Source organism: Cupressus sempervirens, chromosome 2, assembly GCF_028749045.1.
Source record: "Cupressus sempervirens isolate cs-2001-9-10 chromosome 2, ASM2874904v1, whole genome shotgun sequence".
Taxonomy (NCBI): domain Eukaryota; kingdom Viridiplantae; phylum Streptophyta; class Pinopsida; order Cupressales; family Cupressaceae; genus Cupressus; species Cupressus sempervirens.
The window spans coordinates 106,264,163-106,291,207 of record NC_143119.1 but is presented as its reverse complement, the minus strand read 5'-3'; the positions used below and the strand labels follow the sequence as shown (position 1 = coordinate 106,291,207).

General features: G+C 34.1%; 1 protein-coding gene across 1 annotated transcript in view; it reads right to left on the bottom strand.

Moving 5' to 3' along the window:
• LOC149571262 (uncharacterized) overlaps window positions 1-27,045 on the bottom strand; it is a 66,640-nt gene that overhangs the window by 24,895 nt on the left and 14,700 nt on the right. The window contains exon 2 of the mRNA XM_089812821.1: window positions 14,459-14,728. Within this exon, the coding sequence (XP_089668947.1) occupies window positions 14,459-14,728 (270 nt within the window). The remainder of the gene's footprint in view (window positions 1-14,458; window positions 14,729-27,045) is intronic.

Sequence of the window (27,045 nt, the reverse complement as noted above, 5' to 3'; positions counted from 1 at the left end):
GGAAGCAGCAAAAACTTCAGCTTCAATTTCTACAGAGATAGAAGCAAAGGCAGAAGAAGACACTGTAATGGCAGAAGCAAGAGTAATCAAGGGGGCAGAAACAAATGTTGAAGGAACAATTTTGGAGACTCCGTAGATCACAATTGATGATGAAACAATGAATATTGATAGCACACACATAACAATAGATGAGACAGAGGATCCATTTAAGGATCAAGCTATTATTGTTGACAATTTGGCCGCAAAGAATTTGGTTGATTATCCAAGTTCTGATGATGACGAGAAGAAAGTTGACAAAGAAATCAGAAGATTTAGCCACATTGGTTGAAGTTCTCAAGAATGTAGATCCAAAGCTACAAATTGGTTGGAGGATAATTGTACAAGAAACATTTCATTTCACACCTCAACTAAGACATGTTGAGACAGAAAAGGATATCATGGATAGTCAGCAGCCAGAAGAATCAGGTCGGCATAACAACACTACTGAAACAAGGTTGACACCTCAGACCCTGTAGCAAACAGAGAAAGATAGCAATAAGAGAATGCAAGATCAATTGATTACACCTCTCAAGGAATTGAGCAAAGAGACATCTAGTTCATCAAAATCTCCATTGGAATCAATGCAAAAAAGTATGTGAGCAGTATATCACTTGCAACAACAGAAGACCCTCAAATTGAAATGTTCAGCCAATTATCAAAATTTGCCACCAGCAGAATTATTGAGAAGAGTAAGGGAATTAATAGTACTCAAGAAATTCTTGAGAAAATGACAAATAAAATGCGAAGTTTAATAAATGTTCAGATTAGTAAGTGTAATCCTCGGAAGAAGCCACCAAGGTATTAGAAGAATTTGATAATCATTTCAAAACTTTGGCAGAAGTTGCTACAGTAAAGACCCAGCTGAACATGATGCAAATCTTTTCAGCAAAGTATGCAAGAATGTCAAAGATGACTTGGCAAATTTAGACATATGAATTAAAGAGTTGAGAAGATCTGTTTATGAAGGAAAAGAATTATAGGAGAAATGTGTTTTATCACATAATTACATTCAGACTTTCACCGCAAAGATCAAAAAGAAAGAAGATGAATTGAAGAATGTGATAAGTGAGATAAGGAATGCAGATGCTCAAGTCATTGACTTGGAGCAAAGAATCAGTAAGATTTGTGATGAGCGCAGATTATTGGAGGAAACCAAGGGTTAGATATCGCAAAGATTCTCTTTATTAAGAGAACATTTGTCATCAAAGATGGATCTAGTGCAGAAGCAACTTGATGATTGTCAGAAGGCCAAAGTATCATATGAAAAATTTTCTTATCCAGACTTCGGAGTTGCTGAACTGGCATCTTATGGTTTGTGCACACTTATCACTGTGTCAGATTCAGTTAAAGATGCATGGAACAAAGGTTTGATCAGGTTGAAGAGCAGTTTTTCTGATTGTATCACATTGCTAAATAGTTCATCAGCACAATGAAGGTAAAATCAAAAAATTTGACTTGTATATAGTTATTTGACTCACCTTTGTCATTGATGTCAAAGGGGGAGTGTACTATATGGAAAATTGTATATGTAAGTATGAGGAGATATAAGGTAGAGTATAGGTTAAGGGGGAGTATGTATGTAAAGATGGTTTATAATAGAAATGATCCACATTTTGAAAATTTTGTATGGCCATGTGAAGAACTTCACAATTGTGAAATTTCGTATTTGGGACTAAGCCAATTTTCCCATATGTTGCCATCAATGCCAAAGGGGAGAATGTTGGCAATTTGGCTAAGAGATGAGTATGGAAATGTATTAAGGTTGTCATTTATGGCAACATATCATTCACATTCAATCAACATGTTATGAAGACAGTTTTGGTTTGAAGACTCAAAAAATTGTCCAAGTGTTGTAAAGATTATCCGTCAGTAGAGGCACTTTTTGGTTTGCGAAGTTCATAGGCAACGAATTGGCACGTGCACACTTGAGGAAAACTAGAACAAGGTATAAGGATACTACTTGTCAAAGCGCAAGTCATTATGAGCTGTACGCACAAAGATATTAAGGTTTTAGCAATTGTAGTCTTGTACAAGCAGAATAAAGGAAATGATCAATTATGTTAAGGAATCATTTTGGTTTATCAAAATAATCACTTGACTATTTAGTGACAACATCCTAGATGTTAACCCTAAGTGGGTAAGAGTTAGTTTTGATTTTAGGGACATGTGTAGAGACATGAAGGCCGACAGGACATAATAACTTGGTATAAAGAACAAAGTTGGACATGCGAAGTTGTGTATAGAGAGATACAAAGGACAAATCAGATATTGCAGATATCAACGTTGTCAAAAGGTTTATGTATTTATTCCTTTTGTGTACAACATATATCATTGTAATTGCATGTTTTGGCATTGGGCTCATCTTGCATACATTTTGTAATTGTAATACCAACTCCTAAAAGGGTTAAGGCTTCTAACAAGGCCTAGTCCTCTAACAAGGGCAGAGACACTATACGGATGTATAGACTCCTAACAGGGTCAATATCTTTCACAAGATAATTTTGATTAGTGGATCATTTTGTGAGAACCATCCCCACCAGGGTTTTCTCTTGGCCAAGGTTTCCCTACTTAACAAATAATGGTGTTGAGAGTTGCATTGTGTTATTGCTATGTTTAATTTTTAGTTTATTCATATGTGCATGTTTTAAGGTTGTAAAAGATATCCATAGTTGGGAAAAAGTTTGTGAAATACTAATTCCCCCCCCCCCCCCCAGTATTTCCTATTTCTAACACATCACCCCAGGCCTGCTCCTTGTGGTACAGGGTGGGGTCAAGGGGTAGTACACCTGCTGCGAAGACCAAATTAGCACCTTGAAAAACACATAAAAATCCATAGTGTATCATTTTGTTGAATTTTCAAGATGCCAAAAATAGTACCGATAAAGCCCAAAAGTGTAATTTCCAAATTTCTTCCTGCCAAATCTCGTACTTATCAAACAAAGCACAAGAATACAAGAAATTGCAGCTGCCACAAGGAAGCGTGGTGTTCATGTAGCTTCTATTTGATGATATTATTGAAACTCATTGACCCACTCAAATTCTAGATGTGACTTTTGCATCTCAAATTGACTATTTTTAGGGCTGCAAAGGAAGAAATAAGTCCCAAAAAAAGTTAAGATAAAAAAACATTGGTTATCGTTGGTCGAGTCAGGGGGCTCAGACTTGGCAAGTCAACCACTTGAATCATTTTTCCAGAAAGTTAGGTGTTTGAATCGGCCGAGTCCAAGTTCGAGTCCATTTGAATCGTCAAGTATGACTCGACTCACTAACTTGGATGATTGGCTAGACTCACAGCGAGTCTAGTAACTCTAATATGGCTAAAGATTTGGGTTGTAAGAAATTGATAGCGTGAGGTGTTCATTCAATGATTTCAAATTTATAGAATTGGAAGGTGAAGTCAATTTGGGATTCCACACTGACTATCTGCAAAAAAAATTGATATTGTATTCTTCAACCATTGCTTTGCAGAGTATATAAAGGAAACAAATTTGTGGATATTTTCGGGGAGTCGTTTTCTCTAAAGTGTGATTCTTGTTTTGAGAACAGTGAGCTTTGGTTATTTTGAAAGCCATTCTTTAGAGTTATCATCATCTAAGTTTTTCATATTTGTTTCCTAGCTAGACGACTCCATTCATCGGCAATGCTTCATACACTTATTTTTTACTTATCAATGGTAATCTTCAAGTCATATGCATACACGATTGTTGGTAATTTGAAGAGTTTCATAAAGGTAACGTTTCATTTTCTTGTAACAACAAAGGTATGTGAATTCTTCTTCTGTATATAACTGTCATTAACATGTGTCTTGATAATCATATTTTCATCATGCCTGACTGAAGTCTAAATTTGAAAAGATTTCATCGACCTCCTTAATGTATCTATTGTGTTGTGGCTTATTAGTTGTGATTATATAAAGGAATAAAAGAATAGTAAATGCTACACTAATGGGGCAAACATGTTCAAATTTTAATTCTCTTATTTTTGAAGAGTATGGGAGGAGGTTTAAACTACAAACAGATAAATATTCTATACCCTTGAGTATAAATCATGAATTTTTGTTATAGCACTGAGAATAGTGTGTGCTTTTAACATTGACCTCTATTTTATGAGTTATTAATATCTCTCTTGGTTGTAGAATACAACAAGAAGCAATGAGATGAGGATGTGAGGATGTTGCTTTAATGATACACATTTAGAGAGAGATGTTTTAGCTTCAAAGGGAGGTTTCATCTTCTGTCTTCTTGTGATGAACAAAGTTGTTCCTGTTGAGAGGAAGTCTTTATGAAATCCCCGGCACTCTTATACATGTTATTAACAAGTTAATGGTATTGTAGAATTTGTGACTAGTTGGAAATGAGTCTCAATTGTGATTTTCCTTCTTGTTGATTATGGGTTCTTATTCATGTGAAATTAATAAAGTTATAAGGACAACTATGAAAACTCTTTCACTTGTGAGGGAAATCATAGTGAACATCATGTAGAGAGAGTCCATGATGTCATCATGTTGAAAGATTTCGTGATGAGAGTTTGATGTAATGTTGAGATATTCAATGACAACATCATGTTGAGAGTGTCCATGATGTAAGCTGGTTGTGATCCTTGAAGACCTGTCGTGTTGAGAGATTCCATGATAGCATTACGAAGTGAAAATTTGTGATGTAAGCTGGCTGTGATCCTTGCTGGTCTGTTATGTTGAGTGATTCCATGATTTTTTTGAATATTAATAGGTTACTTGTTCTTTTATTGTCATGTTGAGAGAGTCCATGACTGATAAATCTAGTAAATTTTATATTTGATAAAAGGGAAAGCCCTTGGACCACCCTCTTTAAGTAGGCATTGTAGAAGTCATGATTTTAATTTATATAGTAACTACGGTGAATTATGTTATGCTGGCATAACATGTTTTAATGAAAATATATATGATAAAAAAAATATCGTTAACATCTTTGGTTGCAACTATGTGTGCCTGTTGTACCAAAAATCCTCTCTCTTGCTATGAGGGAGTGTTGAAGATTGTAGCTGCGATAGAGATCTTTATCTCTGAATTTATAGAAATATGACTATTATGACCGTTATGGTTATCTTCATCTAAAAGAGACATTTACGATAATATTTGAGAAAATATTATATAAAGTGACATGTGTCATGTGTCATGTAAAGAGGCATGTGTATGGAAATATGAAGAGTTTTATATTTGGAAATTGAAGAGACCTTTAGTGGTGTGATGAAAAGTCTCTCTATTCTTTATATATATTGTATCATGTCAAAAAAATTGTACTCGAAAATTTCATCATCAATAAAAGTGATATTTTTGTTGTGTGGCTAGGTTTTCCAAGGATAATCTTGTTTGTCTCTTGTATCTATTTTTGCTCTTCCTTATTGCTGTTTATCTTTATTTATGGGCAGAACTTAACATGTTCAAAATGATTCTAGGAAAAAGACATTTGTTTTATCCCACAAGCAACAAAATGAAGCTACTATGATAGGTGTTTACTTTGGGTCTCTAGTTTATACATATAGTAAATGGAGATTTAACTAGAACACAAATAAACAATAATTCAGTATTACACAATGCACATAATATTGGCAAAATGATATAACTTTCTATTTCATATAATGTATATACCCTATAGTACCTGTTCTCAATGCTAGTTTACATATATAAAGCAATCGATGGTTGGTTGAGCATACCAACCATTGGTTCCTGCAACTTCCTACAAGTGTCCGGGAACCATTTGTAATTACATTTCCATAACAACCCAAAACATGAAGTATTATTATAAATGAATAAATTCGGGGTTTATACTTAGTCAAATTTTGAGACCTAAGTAAGGATTAACCCCATGGATGTATGGATTTGTCTAGAGACAAATCATTTTTCCCTTTGGAGATGACTAAGAATGTGATTTTTTTTTCGAAAGTCCCCATTATTGAACAAACAAAGGAAAAATGTTCTGAGTGTGAAATATGAAGATTATCCTTGCATGAGTCAATTTGCCTACTAGAAAGAGACAAAATAGGGTGTGGATATCCCTTTCTGAATCCATGGATGCCTTATCTTTAATAATGAAGGGGACTTAGTCAAATTTTGGTGTGTCCACACCTAGATCAATTCTTACAGTTAATGGTTTTTAATTAATAAATAAATTAAATAATGGGGAAATAATAGTGCCCTAAAGTTTCTGCTTCCACTGTAAAAAAGAAAAGATTTTTTTGGTTTAGAATGTCATGCAATTAAAATCTTCTGACTGCACGGTTTTAGATGAATAAGTGTGTTCAGATTCAAGCTTGCAAAGCCCAGCTGCGGAAGAATTTAGATTGACGAAACTATCAAGAAAATAAAAAACTTGTACCAATTAATATCCAATTGAATTTACATCTGATGTGATCATCTCAAACAACATTGTTTGGGAAAAATGCGACAAGAGTGGAGGGATTTCTGGTGTCATTGGAGATGCTTCCCCACATTCTGTGAAAACCTTCACAATAATTCATGGTATTGGTGCAGATTGTGAAAACAGTGCAGAAGTTTGCTTGAGATGATTAGGCTGAAAATTCTGCTTCTCCATTATCATATCCAATGAAAGTCCTAAAACTCACATCATTGACATTTCATAGGGGCTTATTAAGCTCGTCAGATGCTCTAGTTGTGTATGTCCTGGTAGACATGCATGCTAAGTGTGGAAGTAAACACAAGGTAGATGGACTGTTTAACAAAATGTCTCGCAAATATGATCCCATGGAAAGCTACGATTGCACAACATGCACAAAATTGGAAGGATACTTTCAAACTCTTAGTACTGACGAAGCGATCACGAAAGCTTGAAATCTTTGCTTGTATTTTATTGGTGTGCATCTATAAAACTGACTTCAATTTTCCTTCATAGTTTGCTTTAATTTCTAGAAGCAATATTTGCACTTTTTCCACTAGAAAGAGTGCTTGATGCTGGTTTGGTGGAAAATTTTCAACTAATCACTGTAAGGCCTCTATCTTGTATAAGTCGATTCCAAAGAGTGTTTGAAACATCCCATGTCAAAAAAGGTCCAAATAGACTACTCAGAGCACACATATGAGACAGGTGATGAATTCTGAGCATATACTTTTCTCTCTGATTGTCTATAACCTAAAAATGCTTCAAGACAACTCAAAAAAAGGGGCTTTGATGTGAAGGGCTGTTGAATAGAAGTAATGCCACTCAGGTGAAAAGGTGAGCCATTGGTTCTTCCTAATTTGAAGTTCAAAGTGGTAATGAAGGCGGTGAGAATGGCCTTGGAGGCAGTCTATACAGCTCTGGGATACATGAAGAATCATGTGACTTATCCAACTTGGTGGTTCACCCCTGCATTTGAGAAAGAAAAGTTTAATTTAGAAAGGGTGTGGAACCTTGCTTCCATTTTGATGAAGATGAAAATAAATTGCCATTATCTTATGTGGACAAAATTTTAAAATTCTATATTCAGTTAATGAGCTTGAATGACATACATAAGATTCAATCTTACGCTCCACTTGAATGGGTTCAAGTCTGATCTTTTCTACCTCCTACACACTCAGGTGGCAACAATATAGAAAATTTCAAGCAAATGCAATTGGCATTTGTGAATTGGAATTCAACAATCTTTTTGGGCATCCATTCTGCTAGTGCCAAAACGGAAAGTTTGAAATAGGATGCTAACATCCAACAAAGCATCCATTCTGCTACTGTCAAAAAGGAAACTTTGAAATTGGATATTAACATCCAACAAATCATAAAAGGAAGGTATTTTTAAAAATGTAAACACAATGTAGAAACATATACAAGGCACTTGAATCACTTGCCCTAAAAAATATAGTTTCAAGGAAGTCTCATGAAAGGCAATGATTATACACATAGAGCAGAATGGGAGGAGAAAAAATTCTTATTCTGTAGCTTGGAGAAGGGAAAGGTGAGAGACAATTATGGAATAAATGAGGATAAATGTTTCATCCACATGAGGGGAGAACAAAACTCTTAAATCATCCAAGTAGAAACTTAATCAATGTGAAAATGACTATCTTAATTGTAAGTTTTTTTGTATTGCCCAAAGGTTAAATGTACTATTAGTTTCTCAAAATCATAGGCTACAATTTTCCAAGAGCTACAGTTTTTCAAGATGTAATTGAACAGAAACATTTCAAGATAACTAAATAATTTTAATTATTTTATTAATACTATTTAGTTATCTTATGAATTTTTCTTTTCACAAACATTATATTTAAGTATGCACAATTTACCAATTAAAATTGAATTTCCAAATTTCCATGGTTACCGGGAGACCCGTCTCCCCCCTAAAAGTCGCGTCTCGGAGACTTTTCGCGTCTTTGGAGACCTCAAAAAAGGTTGGAGACTTCATGACGAAGTCTCTTGAAGTCTCCCCGTCTCCTAATCCAAAAAGTGAAGTCTCCTAGTAAAATATAAATGTAAAATATAATATTAAATAATTTTATATATTTTAGCCCTCATTTGAATGTTTTTAATACAAAAATTAAGACCACCGACAATATAAATGATTAAATCATTTAATATATTTTATTTAATAAATTAATAACTTTAAAAACATTAGAAACACTTTTTAAAAATTATTTTTATTCAACAATTTAAATGATTAAATCATTTAAAATATTTTTGGAGAGTGATGATTTTTTGGAGAGCATGATAGCTGAAGACCTTGAAATGGATGATCACAACCTTGTGGAGTAGATGATAGTACCATCGATATACTAATACTAGATATATTTCTGTTTTTTGTTTATTGTACAAAGTGTTCATTTTTGTTTGCATATCGGCAATTCAGCATCAAACTATATTTTTTTGAATTTAAAATTTGAATATGTAATGATAATCTCAGCGATTATCAATCTGATATGATGGTGATCATATGCAATATTCGAAAAACAAATACGTCTATGAGATACAATATTGTGATCATGTGAGTTTTGAAATCTTTAACTCTATGAGTCTATTTTAATTTTTAATGTGACATTACTATTATTATTTACTTTAGCCTTACAATATTACTATTTTCAAATCTTGTATTTACTTTTAGTATTAGACTCTTTAAACTATTAAAAAAAAAAAATTTAAAAATTGCCATCTCCAAGTACCCCCGTCTCCTATTTGAAAAATTGTCGTACCGGTACCAGTACCAGTACCGGAGACCTTGAAGTCTCCCCGTCTCCCGGTAACCTTGCAAATTTCAAATTCTTTATTTCTAATTTTTGTTTTTAGAAAATCTTCATCCTTGATTGATATATTATAGTTCTTTTAAGGCTGCAAAGAGACTACCATCTTGGCCCTACATTTTGAGCTCAAGAGCATACTTATTTCATGGAAATCTCAAACCCAAATTAGATTAGATATTCTCTAATTTTTATGGAAACTCACCGTTCCTGAATGTACAGTAGTGTGTGTAGATCCACAATAAGAAATATCAATACAAAATTATATTATGTGAAATATAAATATTTTATATCTAGAAATTGATTTTATTTTTATATGACAAAAAATTGAAAAATATGACATTGTGAAGTCTATTTAACTGTAATCTTCATAAAGAGGGTCAATTGTTTGACATTAAATTAGAATGTGACTATGTTGATGAAGTGAATATCATATAAGACAAAATTTATGAAATAAGGTTTTTTTTGCAACCTGTATCTACTTATGCTTGATAAAATATCGATTTGATGTCTACGATTAAACTTGGTTAGGTAAGGGTTAGTATTAGAAGTCATTTAAAATAAGACTTAGTGTTAGAATTGGATTTTGTACTCTAAAATTAAAATTAAAGATAGGTTTATGTCGTATGATATAATTAGTATTAGGATTGAAAATTATCATTAATTTTCAATTTGTCCTTTCCAATATATTATTCAACTATATCTTTATCGTTCTATTAATTAATAAAAAAGGTTCCATAAGAAAATGTTTAAGATCGAAATTCTGATTTATTTTTGAACAAATGAGACATTTGTTTGCTCCGGAGTATGCAGACCATTATCACCATTCCTTTGATTTCTTTAATTTCTATTGTTCAATATACTATTTAACATATATTTTACTATTGGCAACACCATTGCACCTTCTTTTGGTGCAACTGCTAGTAATTTGTTAGGTCATATACTATTACACATCATTTCATAACTAGCATTTCAAGTACTAAATGTATACTATATTACAACACCTCCAGACCCTGCTGCCATCCCCAAATTGAAACCCTTTTTTCCTGTCTCAGAAACATGTCCTGATGTCCCAACATCCCCCAATGTCCGTGTTAAACTAGGAAATAATAAAATAAAGGTTTTGAGCTTCTAGAAGGGAGGATTATTTGTCCCACATTGCTTGAGGGAGTTATAGGCTTTGGTATCTAAGTATTGAAGTAGCGACTCTCTTTGTATGTCAAAATTCTTCATTCTTTCATTGTCATCGCATTACTAAACATATTTCCTCATAAATCCCCTTGTGATTGTTATCATTTGTGAAGTCTTAGTTGGTATTCGTATGTTTGCCAATATGGTTTGTGTAATTATTTTTTCTTTGGCTTTGTCTTGTCTCATTTTCATTCTTTCAAGTTAAAGTATACAAAAATCCCAACAACCCTATCACAGGAGGAAGCTGCCCCTCTCAAACAAAGAGGAAGATTGTAGTTTCACAACAATTTCTCCAATTGTTGGAGCAATTATCACTGCTCTTTGCACAAACAAGGTTAGTTTTAAGCAGTGTTGTAAATGGTCTGATGTGCAAGGTTGTGCTCAGGATAACAAACACCAAGGAACCTGCATTTAGGAAAGAAACAATTAATTTAATAAGAATTGTTCCTAATAAAATATTGGAGCATAAAAACTGTGGCAAGGGACATCTCAAGAATGAAAAACCTTCACAATTTAGCATTGGAAATGCACCATAAGAAGCTTCTCTGGCCTAAAAGTAAATCCAGAACTCCATACTCAACACCCCAATTAGTTGAAAAGAAGCTCATGAAATAACCCCAATAGGTTATTACTTCTTCCAACACCAGAAAATCTTTATACTTAGTGATTTGACATTTCGTCAAATATTTGGCATGAAACAAGACTAATCCGTAATGTGACTAACCAATTAACCAAGTTATAGATATAACCTTATGCAATGGATAATAGTAACAACAAAATTTAGGAAAATAATTTAATTGCAAGTACTATGGTAATAGCAATTCCCTTTTTAATAACAATCCAATAGAAGAATAACTGAGTCTAAACTGAAAATTATAACTAAACAATATTAGGAAAGGAACCTGATAATTGCCATTTCCATTAATCGTAATATGCATGAGTTAGTCAGATCTGCTTATCTTTACAGTCTGGAAGGAATGTTGGTGCCATCTCTTTTTTATACAAACTGCCATTTAAGGCCTGTGAGCTGACTTGGTCAAAATTCATGAGTTCTTTCCAACTGTTCAATGAGCCATCCTGAATCGCTTTCCGCCTGGTCACCTTATCTCTGTCACCTGCGATTTAATGATTGGAACTAGAGAAGGATTTCCAGACTGATTCTCGACTACTGTATGTGATTATTATTAACAAATCGCGACCTACGGAAGGGCTCCCGGACTGTTGGTCTTTGAATCCACTGGACGTCAGGAGGAAGCCGATATGAAAGATCGTACACACCTCCGCTTGCGATGATACTGATTCCAAAATCGAGAAACAGACTTTACATATATTCCGACCCTTATCTAATCACTGTTTCCGCTAGCTCCCTCGACTTTGCTCCCGGGATGTGCGTCTCAACTATTGCTGAAGATCGAGGGTTATATACATTTCAAGCTGCCGTTAGAAAATGAGGGATTTCCGACCTCAATCCTAGTTGTCAAAAGAATAGGGGTAATTCTATCCTGTAGCTGTCTCTGTGTAGTGATCTAGCCTCAGGCCCCAAATTTATGCCCCAGTGAAACGACTGAAACTCGCCTTCAATACAAACGCCCACAAATCTTTGATCCTGCGATAACTGCTAGGCCTCTAATGATGAAAATATCTTGAGAAAAGACACCCGACCTAGGTGACCGAATCTTGCTTGCTGGAGATAAATCGCTGCTTGTAATCTCCTTTAAAAATTCGAACCCTCTGACCTGATGACCTGAATCGAATCCTTGCTTGATATTAATTAATTTCACTCTCTGGCTTCCTTCTGAATTCCTTAAATTCTGCAATGATTTGATGGATAACAAATGATTCTTTTCAATCAATCAGTAATGTAAGGATCTCCAACTTAGCCTTAAGCCACATATTTTTGCCCAGATGAAGTGACTGTGATATCACTTCCAGATTGCAATAATTTGGATGATATCCCACACCCTCAAAATTGCTTATCAATGGGAGTTTTCGTTCCCAAAGATAAATTGACTATCTGAAACCACTTGGCTCCACAATAGACTATGTGATTGAATCACAATTTGGTGTCAAGAGAGAGATAAACAACTGGATGATTAGAATGAAGCCCCCGGGGTGCCTATTTATTCTTTTCTCTCCATTTTCTCCAGAAGCTTCTAGAACATTATTTTATTTTATCTATTAAGTGACTTTATAAAATATTTTATAATTCAAGTCACTTTATTAAATTAATTAAATATAAAGTTACCTTTTAATTTGATAACTTTATAAATAATTATCTTAATACCACTTATATATTTAATTAAAATAATTAATTAGTCGTCCTCATAAAATATTCATTGCTTTGGACAACCTAATTAACTAAATTAATTAAATCGAACTGCCTCCAAAAATGGGGACATGACAGCTCAAGAATCATGATTCTACTCTTGCATGTAGGTTGGCCCAAAGAACTAGATTAAGATATGAAATCCTATTGTATATGGTTACGAAGAAGAGTCCAAAGAAATTGTTGACATCAAAGGTTTTGCCAAAGCTTTCAATGTAGAGGACCAGATGGTTGAAATATAGCAGAACCAAATGCATATAACTCATTGACAGTGAGAAGGCATGTACTCAACCTAGATAGCCATTTAACTAGGAGTCATAAAGAGCGTTGTGCCCTTCCAATATTAAACAGCTTGTAGAGCATAATGAAACAAAAAAAGTTAGGGGTTTGTGACACAGTCGGAGCTCCTGTACAAAGCTCAAACAGAAGAAAGAGTCTCTGAATCTTGCTAAATGCTGGACGTGTCTTAGATGTGGTCAAGGTTAAGCACATGAACTAATTAATTTTGATTAGCCACTGTACTTGCATTTTGCTATTTTTCTCTTTTTATTCCTTCAACAAATTAAAAATTCTTACCAGATAGAAGTATGGAAAAAAAGAATTAAAGTTAAACTTGGCCTCATGTTTTCATATTAGCACTAAACTAGTTGATTGATTTCATCCACTCTGGACATTATTTTTTATGCAAGAAGAATCTGATTCCTTAGCACCACAAATCAATATGCTATGGGTTCGTGAACTATGTTGCACTAACAACCTTTATTTCCCCAACATCAAATTCATATATCCTACTTAATACACAATAGCATAAGATTTGTTTGGTAATTCCAGCACATTTTCTGAAAGAATTTTCTCATCCCCGAAAAGAAAAAAAATAACCATGCCACCCCTGATGAAAGCTGCTAAATAACTGTATAGCACGTAGAAAAGATTAAGACCACCAGCTAGAAATCTCAAATCAGTAGTTCTAGAACCCCTTCAGAAAAAATTGAACTTCTTATCATAGTGCAGGAACCAATTGAAAAAATTTTAATTCCGGCAAATTTCTTGAAAAACAAGGATACATGTAAATATGGAATTTGAAAAAAAAATGAGAATGGTAAGTTGCTGCAAAGGTTCTACTAATCTACTGAAGAAGTACTTCTAAGGTTCCTAATTTTCCCTTGAGCATATCATGTGTACCTTTATAATAAATTTCAGATTACCAAGTTTTTTTAAAGAAAATATTAGCTAGTTAAATTTTGCGACTGTCTTTCCTGTGCAGATTTCTCCCATTTAGGTTGTTCATGCAATGGCAGCTGACAATGGCTTTTCCTAAACTAACTTCCTACACAATGCAATGTTTCTAAGCTCAGCAAACAATAAATTTTAACTCTTTGTTTACAAGGGAACTATACGAAAATAACATGAGTTAACTCCCTTCTCATCAACATTGAAAAAGAATTAGATTCTTAGCATTTACTAGGGGTGTAAAAACAATATTTACTAGGCTATTTATTTTGCAATTTTTATTAGGAAGCAATAAATCTCAACATACAAAGCTGGAAGACTTCCAAAACAAGAGATTTTGTCATCTATGACTGTCAGAATAAGAAACTTAATGAAAACACATAAATGTTTGATAATGATTAAGAAGATAATTCATATAAATACTGCATAATACAAGAATACCAAGAAAATTTGAAAGAATGTTAACTGCAACTCACCAACAGTGATATCACAGCCACCGAAAAATTGCCCATCAATATAGAGCTGAGGAAATGTGGGCCAGCTGGAGTATTCCTTAAGTCCCTGGCGCAACGAATCATTCTCAAGTATGTTGACTGTTTCATACTGTGTATTTAAAGAGTTCAAAATCTGTACAAGATTGTTAGAAAACCCACACTGTGGGAAATCTCTAGTTCCTTTCATGAAAAGAACTACTTTGTGCGAGGAAATGAATGTGTCCAATGCTTGCTTCAATTCTGGTGTCAATGCTGCAAGAAGATTAGATTTAGTATAAGACTTCGATCAAAACTTAGACCTCAACTACAAAGAATTTTAATAACTAAATTATATATATATATATATATATATATATATACATACACTTAGATATATATATCTAATTGTATGTATGTATATATATATATATATCACTGTTTAACTATTTTTATCTATATTCATATTTAACATAAAAAAGAGTGCATGCAGCTGTAAATCTAATTATCTATGACCTTGTCCAAGGCAATAAAATTGTCAGAGACAATCAACAAATCCGATTACACAATTGCTTCCACAATTGACCAATCTACTATTGAGACAGTTCATCAAATATGTTTTCCCAAGTCCATCTTTCTGATATCAATGTGCCCATGGCTCAAAAACAGAAAATGCAATTGAAAATCACATTTATTAAATTGTTTTCATTATTTTCCAATATACGATTGAGATAATTCATCAAATATGCACTCAAACATGACTTCCCAAGTGCATGTTGTTGATATCAATTTGCTCATGACCCAATAACAGACATTGCTTGAGGAAATCAGGTTTATTTACAGTTACATGCCAATGCTTAGCTCTCATGTGCCTATAGCTGCTAGTTACCAAAGCTACTATTTACAAGGATGCAAAACAATAGACGAAATACAAATATATAGACCTCTTGGATGCATGAGTTGAGGAGGTGACACAGCTAAGAGATCACAAATTAACTCTTGATCACTCTCAATCAAGAAGCAAGCTAAATCAATCTAACAGACAAGCTGGCTCTTAAGGTAGCACCTGACTTTAATCAATCCAGACTTGATCTAAAGGTAGCATGTGATGCCTTTCAATTAAGGATGACACATCATCATTAGCTACTTAAGCATAAATAAAATCTAAGATGTCCAGTTCGCTCCTGTTACATCCCAATTTTTGACCTAGCTTGAAATATAGACATTGAAGTTCACATGAAGTCAGTTGGCAGTTTAATTTGATATAATCTGGCAAAATCGTAAGATAATTAGTGGTTAGGATTTCAAGTGAAGATGACATGCCAGTTATTCGTTAATCGCAAATTCATGGAATTTTAACTGATGTGATTATTTATAATTTATAATTTAATTATAGAGGAATTCTTTGCAGGGAGCTTGTCGAAGGAATGGAAGCATTGTCAGAAAAGAATTAGGGAGGGCATCACCATCACTGGGCAGACGGGTAAAAGACCTAGCCAGAATACATCTGTAGGACTTGCATGAGTTATGTAATAATTTAATTAATAAAATAAGTTTAAATATAAAACGTACCTTAAAGGATTTCTAATATATCTTTCATCATATTATTATTTTTAATTAATATTTATAAACGTTCATATTTGTATAAATAATTTGGCATCATTATAATTTAATAATTAATAAAATAATTGTTGCTTGTACTTATAAGATTTTAATAACGTTAGTATTATAATAAAATTATTATAATTCTCGAAGCATAACTTTCCAACTCTATTCTCCCAATTTAATATTATTTGTTTTTAAATGATAAGATTTGACATTATTGATCGATTTAAATATTTGGCGATTTGAGTTTTATTTTTCCAACTTCTCTCGAGTTTTGAATTTTTTTTAAAAAAAAAATTCAAACCCTCCCTGTTAGAAATCAATTTATCTTGCAGAGACAATCCCGAAAATGGATATACTGTGCTTACAGCAGAATGGTCTAGCCGCAGGTCTCAGTTAAGATTGGCGAACTCATCCAACATACCAAGCTACTTAGTTAATCAAGCAGAGTCATGTAAGAATTATAATACTTTCCACAAAACCGTTTTTCATTCCTTTCCTGGTTGGTAATAAAGATGAAATTGCTCCTTAAGCAGACGTCTATGTGCATCGGGTTTCATAAAAATGGCATAGGATGCTACGTCTCTGTTTTAAAAACAAGTGTATCATTTCTCTTACACTGTCTTTTCTACTTAAAAACGTTATACAAATATTAGGACTGTTGCCTTCCATATTCTGATATAACTTGCCGTCCATTTAGTGAGAAGTCTATTTTTGTTGTCTCCATAGAAACAATATATCAGTGATTGGTGTATAAAGCATGTCGTCTTTCTTTTTCCTTATTAAGATTATCAAGTCTACCTACTGTCATTCATGATATTCACTACAATGAATTACACTCTGGTCTGAGGTCTCTTTTGATTATAAATCTAAATATGTTTAAATTTCTCTGAATTATTTAAAGGAAGATATCATCCCAAATAAAACCAATTACATCCTATGTGGTGAAGAGAACCGGCAAAAAAAGAGGTTGACATCAGTATTCATTAAAATGATACATAAAGCATTTCTATAGCTTATGCATGTTTAACCCAGGAAGTATGGTGTCAATTTTTGTGATCTTAAAAGAGTATAATCATAGAATGTGAAATAATGATTGTATGTAATCTTTTTGAATAATTGTTAGAGCCGCCTATCCTGAGATACTTGGGACTCACCCGGTTGTGTAGCCGAGAAGATGGTGATGAGGTGTGAGAAAGGGATCATCATTAAAATAAACCAGTATCAATTAAAACAATTCAATACTTACCATTTAATATGAATTAATTAATAGCTCATGCCTATTCTTGATACTGTGATCTCCTACTACCAAGTCGTATGGCGTGTTTATATCTTGAAGCCCAGTGGATGGCAAGATGACCCTTGTCAATTCCGGGTAGGGAGGGCCTTTCTCGTTAAGAAATCATGTGGGCATATATTGTGGTCCGAGGTTGGGTGGTTAAGCCCTTGACAATGCTTCACCTATCTCAAGATGTTGAACATGAGTTAGACAAAGTTAAGCTCTGCATTCAATTGTTTATCAGAAAAAGATTTTAACATATTTATTTATGAAGAGGTAAGATTGAATTGAGTTAAATTCATTGTTATCTGGATTGATTTGTGAATTTGTTTTCATTTATATGAATATTGAATATAAGTATTTATCTAATCTTGAGAAACTGACTCAGATAAGTGATCAGAAGGAAAAGAAATCCGAAGCCCTAATTGATTGTGTGACAGCTGAAACCTTAATTGATACAGTGGTATTGGAAGCCCTAACTGAATCGGTGGTATTGAAAGCCCTAGTTGAATCCGTGGTTGCGGAAGCCCTAAATTGAATCCGTCATCGCAGAAACCCTAGACAAAATCCATGGTTGCGAAAGCCCTAAATTGAATCCGTGGTCGTAGAAGCCCTAATTGGTAAAGTGATATCAGAAGCCCTAAATAACCAATGGTAATTGATGCCCTAATTGGTAAAATGATATGTGATGCCCTAATTGGTAAAATGATATGTGATGCCCTAATTTAAGTTATAGTGGTATTTAATTGTATTCATCAAATGATTTTTGAGATAGCAGTCGATTTGAGAAATTGTTATAGTGTATTTGTGGACTAACCCGGGTGGTTGTAGAAGCATACTTAGATGATTTTTCAGTCTCAATCTTCCGAGGTATGTGATTTCAATTTCTGAAGTAATTTCATTAGAAGGTATTCAAGTATTTAGTTAAGAATTTTTTTTTTGTTTGACTGACTTTTAACGGTAAATCTTCTTCACATGAACATGAATGATGTAACTGCCTTCTTATGAAATCGAAGTTATAACGGTATTCTATGCTTATGTTAGATGTTAATTTAGACCCGAAAAATTCGGATGTTATAGCCCCCCTATGCTCCTAGACCAGCCATGGTATGAACTGGTCCATGGCTCTGGTCCAGTTTGCCTTTGGGTCAGGACAAGGTCTAACCCACAAGAGGTTGGTTTGAACCAGACCACGGCCAATTCAGACTTAGGTGGATTTCTTGATACCACGGACAAACTTGGCAGGGTCGAGAGTCAAAGTCAGTGGCCAAGTGGTTGTTTTTGCAAATTATATTTTTGACATCGACAACCCTAAAAAGTGGATTCTAATGAGTTATGTTGGCTTCTAACTTTCATTTGTAGTGTGCAAATAGGTTATTTTCTCGTGAAATGGAGCAAATAGGTGGTTGAGCAAGAGTTTGGTCGTGCAAGAAATTGGAAGATTGATTTGTGGATCTTCATCAATTGTTTGTATCTCATTCCTATACCTTTGCAAGCTTAGAATGATTAGAAAAGCTCTTTTTTTTTTCCATTTGATTTTATTTTTGTTTTTGTTTTTTATTTTTTTCATTTCTCTTTCATTGTCCATAAGAATCTAGCTTTTTTTAAAATTATTTGTTCTCTTGTTTTTATTGAATGTGTATAAAGTTTCTTGCCATAGGAACTACACTGACACCTACCTCTTCCTCTGTAGGCAATACTGATCAAAGAATAGAACCACATTTTGTATGTTCATATTGTAAGAGCCCTTCCAAGAGGTGGTGCATTTAGTTGGAAATAACGTGGTTAGGAATAGTTCATATTATCGGGTGGTATACCATTTGTGTGGATTGCCAAGATGAGGACTCACAAAATGCCCTTGGAAAAAAGTACCCAACCTATACCAAATGAAACAGTATTAAAAGATATTGTAGAGCATGAAGCAACAAAAGAGAGAGCACATAGAAAAAATACAACCACTAGCACTAAAAAAATCGAAGGAAGCACAACCCCCAGTACAAAAATTGTGATAGTTGCCACCCTTTTTATACTACCACAACTAACCTTGAAACTAAAACTCAAGCACCCATTACACACGAAAGAATGGAACTATTGGAATATGTATTTCAAAATGAGAGTCAAGAAATTGCCGACAGTAATGTAGGAGGACGCTTATTTGCAAATGGGCAACATTTTAGTGTTGTTTGCACCCCATACTAGAAGTTGATGAAAAGTGTCAATGAAGCTCCTAGAGGGTATAAGGGCCCCGGTTATGAGAGAGTATAGACCACCTTATTGGATAGAGAGGTCAAGGGGATTGCGGATGCATTTAATCCTATAAGGGATTCATAGACTAAGACAAGAATCTTGATTGTTTTAGATGGAAGAAAAGATGCAATAAATCATCCATTAATCAATGTCATAGTAGGGTTCACTAAACGGACATTGTTTTTGAAAATTGTGGATTGTGAAGGGTAGGTAAAAGATGATATTCTCATCACTTTCATTGAACTAGTGGGACCTAGAAACATTGTCTACATCATAAAGAACATCACAAAGAATTGGAAAGTTGTTGGTTTGTTGGTTGAAGTGTGATATCAGCATATCTCTTGGACACCTTATGAAGTCCACTCACTCAATCTTATGTTACAAAAGACTGGGAACAAATTGGGTGGATCAAACAGGTACATGAAGAGGTTGAGGACATCTAGATGTTTGTCACAAACCAACACATGACTCAAGGAATTTTCAGATTATTTTCACATTGGAGCTATTGAAGGTACGTAACTTAAACTTGAAGTAGTAATACAATTTTAAAAAATAAAATTTATATTTTACAATTCCTGATTTTCAGAATTCTGTCGTGTAATGTATAATGTGTATTTTTCTCCCTCTAATTTCTGTTACAAGTTGCTGAGATCCAGTTTGCATCAAACTTAATCATCTTGAGACGAATTGTGCAAGTGAATGTGGCACTTTGCAATATGGTAATCAGCAATAATTGGTCTATACGGAGGCAAAGCAGAACTGAGAAGGCAACAAAAATTAAGAACAAGATATTGGATGACTCATAGTGGGAACGTGTGGAGTATCTCCTTAAGTTCACTCAACCGATTATGAGTATGCTTCGCTACATGGACATGGATAGGACTTTTCTTGGAGAGGTGAATGATGGCATAGACTCAGTGCTTGAGAAGATGAAGCAAATTATAAATGAAAAAGAGCATGATTCCAAGGAGACCTTCAAGCAATTACAAGCAATTGTTGTAGATCAATGGAACAAGATGACCACTCCTCTACATTTTCTTGCATTGCATTGACACCAAAAATTTTAGTACCCTATAGATTGATTTACCAAGAAGGTGCCACCATATAGAGATTTAGAAGTATTTGATGGTTACAAGAAGCATTTGAAACTCTTTCTTGATGATGACATGAGATTTGGTTATAAATGACTTCATAGAGTTTGTTAATGCAAGAGTGTCATATCCCCTATTTGAAACCCTAACTACGGTAATTAATAAATAAAAATAAAATAAGAACAATAATTTTACACATTTATAAGTCATCATTTTAACAATAGTCCATGTATAATCAATAGAGATAAGTAGCCCATTTATATGATGATATGCAATTCATATTATTAGTAACGCTAAACTATATTAATACAATCTGTTATCAGTATCACTAACTAATCAATATATAATTAATTAACAATCAATACATAGTTAAGAAACACATCCTAACATGATTAATTATAAACTAATCATATTTAATTATTAATAAATAAACAAATAAAACCTAAGTTGATTAGGTTAAAGGACACACTCATGAGCCTAATGTCCATATATATGTGGGTCATTGAACGTATTTAATAAAAATAAGAATAAGCAAACAACAATATATATATATATATACTGATAAAATTTAATTATTGCAAAATTGAGAGGAGCTGGGAGAAACTACGTGGTCAGCAACACTACAAGTTTCAGCATATGAAGAGTCATATATATATATATATATATATATATACTGATAAAATTTAATTATTGCAAAATTGAAAGGAGCTGGGAGAAACTACGTGGTCAGGAACACTACAAGTTTCAGCATATGAAGAGTCAATTGTTTACAAGGTATTTATTTATAACATATCTAGCTGATAAACAAGAAGACATCCATTGAACAAACATTCATCTCCATGAATAGAATCGACACTTTATAAAGGAGAGGAATACATTTTTTTCATGGGATACAAATTAAGAAGAGTGTAAGGTAATAATAAGGCTGAAAAGGAATGATGACCATAATAGGATTGAAATATTATAAGGGGAGACCATACGTCTGCAAACAAAGTTCTCCCCCTGATAACCGATAAGGAAAAGAATGGGAACTGAATAACTATATTGGATTCATCATAAGGAGGGCAATATATACATAATAATAATAATATAAGGAGTAGAAGTGAGAGAGGATAATGCAAGGCACAAAAGAGAGATATATAATATATAGTGGGAGAGACTACATAACCAAAGAAGGTGGATTAAGAGATAAGACATACTCCATTCCAACATTAAGAAGGCAGTGGAAACTTTGCAGCCACGTGTATAATGGAGGTGAGATTTAGGTAAGTTGTGTAAAGTATTTATGTAAAATAAATTGCATCAAGTAACTTGTGTTAAGTCTAAGAAAGTAATAATAATGTTATCTATATATATATGGTCCCTTTTTCACCTTTTACCTCCTTTGCCTTCTTCTTGTTCGATCTTCCTTTTTGTCCCCCTTAGTACTTTGTGATGTTTGACTTTAATTTCTAACACTTGGCACCACCGGCACATTGTAAAAGGCTTCGCGTAGCATTGGGCTTCACAACATGTGCCCATATATTCTAAATCACATATCATATCCAGCAAGGGGGCAGGTCCAGTTCCTTTGTAACTCTCATCAACATACTACCCTTTGTATTTTTGGTAGTATTGGAAGTTGGCAATAGGGGAGGCTCCTTTCCTTGCTCAATACATTGTCTTATGGGTTCCTCATAATACCACAATCACTCTACAATGAATCTATCATCCCCTTGGATTACCATTTTCATTCAAGGCTCCAATGTCTTTCTATATTCTTCCAGATCAATCTCCTCCTACACTTTGGCAGCTTTGTTTTTATTCATGTGGTACAACCTCTTTTGTATGGGTTGTGCACTCGATGCAAGAGGAATCTTGTGGACACACAGTTCTGGTGGTATTCCCTTCAAATCCTTTTATGTCCAAGAATATCTTTGCATTCCAAGAATATTTTGAATGCGGTTGTCTTGAGTACAATATACCAGTCATCCCCATCCAATCTCACCTTCGAATTGTCTTCCCTCCCAAGTTTACCTCCTATATGCTCAATTCCTCATACTTGACTACTTTATCCCTTTCAAATCGATGGGCCGGTGTGTCATCCACTCTAGCCACACCATCTTTGTACTTGTCACACTCAAGAGGGAAACTATCAATCGGTGTGTCCACTTCAATCTCCAACATATTGCAATCAGATGGAAAACTTTATAATTGTTCATTTGCTAGTGAAACAACCCATTGAGGAACATCTTCCGAGTAGTTTCCAAGTTTCTTGTAGATGCAAATCAAATCTCTTATTTCATCTTGTTAAGCCTTCAAGTCAGGTCATCAGCAAGTTGTAAGTCTTTCTCACATCTTGAAGCGAAGAATGAAAGTTTAGGAGAATTTGCAAGACACGGTCGGAATCTGACCAAGTCTTGGAATTCCCTTCCAACGCCTGGAAAAACATGATATTAGCACTCTATACTTGTTCAATTTTCATATTTTCCCATTGATTTCTTCACCTCCATTGTGTTAATGAGTTTTGTTCCACTACAACATACAGAATCAAATACTCGATGTTTCAAAGAGAAATTTTAAATACTCAATCCTCTCTTGATATAAGGTCATCTCTCATGCTAAGCTTGTAATGTAAGATCATGAAATGACTTCAAGGTTCCTTTGATTTGTGGATATTTTCTCAGTGAAATAATGTGAATTGTTGGCAATCACTTAGGTGACTTACGCTATTCATTCAAAGGATATCAACTATTTCCACTTCTAAAGTTTTGGCTTCACAATGTGCAAAGAATAATATATCTTTTGACTTCCAACAGCCATTCCAACTTAAACTTAACTTATGCTACTTCCACTCCTAACTATGAATGCAAGGAATTATGGATGACTTGGACTCTAATAGATGTAGCTTGATCAATGACTCCACCCACCTAATGGAAGCTTCTAAAGAACATTTGAACCATTTTCAAATCCATATTCCCTCTTCAATCCCATCAAATGGATGCAAACTAAAGATTGAATATCAATTGAAGTTAAGTGCTTTCAATCATTGACTTAGCACGCAAGGCACCCTTACCATCAGCAAGAGGCTAGTGGTCCAGATTTGTTTGAGTCAAGCAAGTAAACATCCGCAATCCTTCCATTCAACTAAACTACTTGAACATGAAAAGAAATCTAATCCAAGTGAAAGATTGAGGAAGCCATGCAACACTTCAAAGAAATATTGAGTAATTCACCATGAAGGACGAATAATGAATTATCCATTACATCAAAAGCATCATAGCAAAAATTTGATCAGGTCTCTTCGTTAGCTAGCCTACTCTACTTGTACTACTAGCTCATCTAGCTTCTACTTCCTCCACTACTCTCGAATTAATAATAAATGAGAAGGCCTTGGTCTTTTATAGATGTCCAATTACAAAGAAGGGCCAAGATCATTTCAAGATCAAGGATCAAGATTCATCCCCACAAACCCTAATTAGAGTTGCCAAATTTACAACCAATTACAATAAGACACCACATCATGGGTCAATATGAAAATTACAAAGCTCTTTCCAACCATTGAGAAGATTGGATGCTTGGCATGATGTGATTGCTTCTGCTTGAAACTGAAATCTTTTGATTGGAAGAGACAACCAACTGCCAACTCACCATCATATCTTGTAGACTTATTTAATCCTTCAATGGAGAGAGAATATATCTTGATAGTTAAAGTTTCTAGATTTGATTAACTCTTCCGAAAATTGATTCCTTAAGGATGATTGTGATGTCTCATATTCCCAAATTGCTTCCTCTTCTCAAATCTTCGTTGTCTTCACTCTTGAAAACTATCTCATTGTTATGACTTGAACTTGCACTTGTATCTTCAAGAACTTGATTCGTCTTGAATTTCTTGAAGATGCCTTCATGTGGTTAGACTCTTTCAAGGCAAACTTGGATTCGATCTTGATCTCAGCTTGAAATTTCCCTAGATGACCTTGACATGGAATTTCCTTCTCAAATGCAGTCCACGAGCTTCAATTTTGATGCCTCCATTTGAAGTCTCCATCCCCAAGCTCCTCCTTATCACCTTGCAAAATGAAGAAAAGAGAGCATTATGATTGACAAGCAAAAGAGAAGAAATCTGAAAGCCAATACAGTCATTAGGAATTTCTCAAATGTCAATTTAGATTTTACCCAACTTCCTATTAATGTTGCCATGCAATTCCATAAAGAAATCTGAAAAAACACATGCAATTCAAAATAACATGCCCAGATTTGTAGACTCCTTATTCTCCTTTATTCTCAATTTTGGTAAAATGATTTTTTTATTACAATCTGAAATAAAACTCCATGAAATCTGGATCCTTCAATGGATTTGGGCTGCCCATCATAATTCTTTGTAATTAATTTGTTACCTTCAGCACCTTGAAGCAATTTAAAGCCTGACTAAATGACCAGTTTTGTGCCCTTTAGCATCAAATTCGCTGCTAGATAAGAGGGAGTTCGCTGCCTTAATATAGGATATTCGTTGCTATGGGTCTGAGCCTAATTTTCTGCTACAGAAGAAGAATTATCGCTGCTAAAATTAGACAAATCAACTACAAATTTGAGAGTGGATCGCTGCCAATTTGCAGAGTAGAATTGCTTTTTTTTGCTGCTCAAATGATTTGAGGGGCCTCCTTTATATGGGCGATCCAAGAGCCCCCAAAAGCCATGTCCAATTAGAGGGCTGACCTGGCCTTTAAACAATGAAATTGAATAATTTAAATCCTATTCTCAATGCTGGTCAGAAATGGCAACATCTTGGGCATAAATGCCTAAAAACAGTCAGATTCCGACCTGTTTTGGGCATTCACACCACAATCAGAATTTTTTTTAAGTCCACAAACCCCCTAAAACCTCATTCATTCAAGTCATTTCGATCTGATTTGCTAAACACTTAATGTTTGTTGGCCTCAGTCAAAGAATTGTTCAAAATAAAAGAGTTGGAAAACTCAGACTTTTGGGCAATTCTAGCCGAACATGAAAAATTTGAAGTCCTCAAGCCCCAAAAACTTTCATTTCCCAAATTAATTTCTCACCAGATTCTCCAAAATTAAGACAATTTTAAAAAATATTAATGAAATCTTGAATTTTTGGGAATTTATGCTTGAATCAGGTTGGATTCCGAACTATCTTGTGCAATCCACCCCACTTTGAAATTCTGAAGTCATCAAACCATTCATTGCCTAAGCCACTTTCACCAAATTTTACCAAGACAAAGGCAGATTTCAAGAAACCTTAATGTTTTAGGCTAAAATGACGGGTCAGAAATTTGGAGTTTTTTGGCATTAATACCCAAATCGTTGGATTCTGACCTTATCCAGGCAATTCACTCTTACATCCGAAAAAATTAAGTCCCCAAAATCTTCAAATCTTTGTTTGTTCAAGCCATCCCCTTATCAAATTCATTAAGTTTTCACCATTTCAAGCATGATATGAAAGATTGGAGGAAAATAGAGGGTCAGAAAATTTCATTATCTTGGACATTAATGCCCAAATAAGGTCAGATTTTGACTTGTTTTAAGCTAAGTTGTTGGTTCAGGTTCGGTTCCAAGTTCAAACTTCGAGAACCGGTTCGCAAGTTCTTCAAAATTTTGAAAAGGGGTTTGGGTTCGTGAGTACAAAAATATGTAAAAATTATAAATAAATAAATATATATATATACACATTTGTATGAAGCATGAATTAAAATTAGAATGTAGCATAGTAGCATAAACACATTTAAACAACAAAAACTTTAAAACACCATAAACAATTAAACTTATGATCATAGTGATCACACCATCATATAGTAACATAGTTCAATCAACTTAAACATCAAAGATTCAAAACATTTAAAATATCAAGTTCATGTATCATTGTTTCACGTTCATTGTTTAAACTTTAACTAATGGAATGAAAATCTATTAATATTCTAAGTTCTTCAGTCTTCATCTTCTTCTTCATATTCATCTTCTTCTTCTCTGGTATTACTTTTAGGGTTGTGGACACCAAAAAAATTTAATTTTTGCCTAAAAGTATACATTTCAGCCATCCATGGGGCCCAGTTCATTGCGGATTCGAACTGGGTTTGAACTTTTTGGTGTTGGTTCGCCTGGGTTCAATCCCAAATCAAACCCGATCAAACCCGTAGGGCAAAAACAGTACCCTGGTCAAACCAAGTCCGAACCGGACCAGAACTGCCAATTGATTCAAGCTTTTCCTATTGCGAAGGGAGGGAGAGGAGGTACCTGTGCAACTTAGGTTTTAAGCAATATTAGCTAGAAACAAAAATTTGCGAGTCTCAAAAGCCACCAAAATTCATTCTTTCGAGTGGCTTTTCATCAAATTTTGTCGAGTTTCAAACAGATTTTAAATGGACCAAAGGT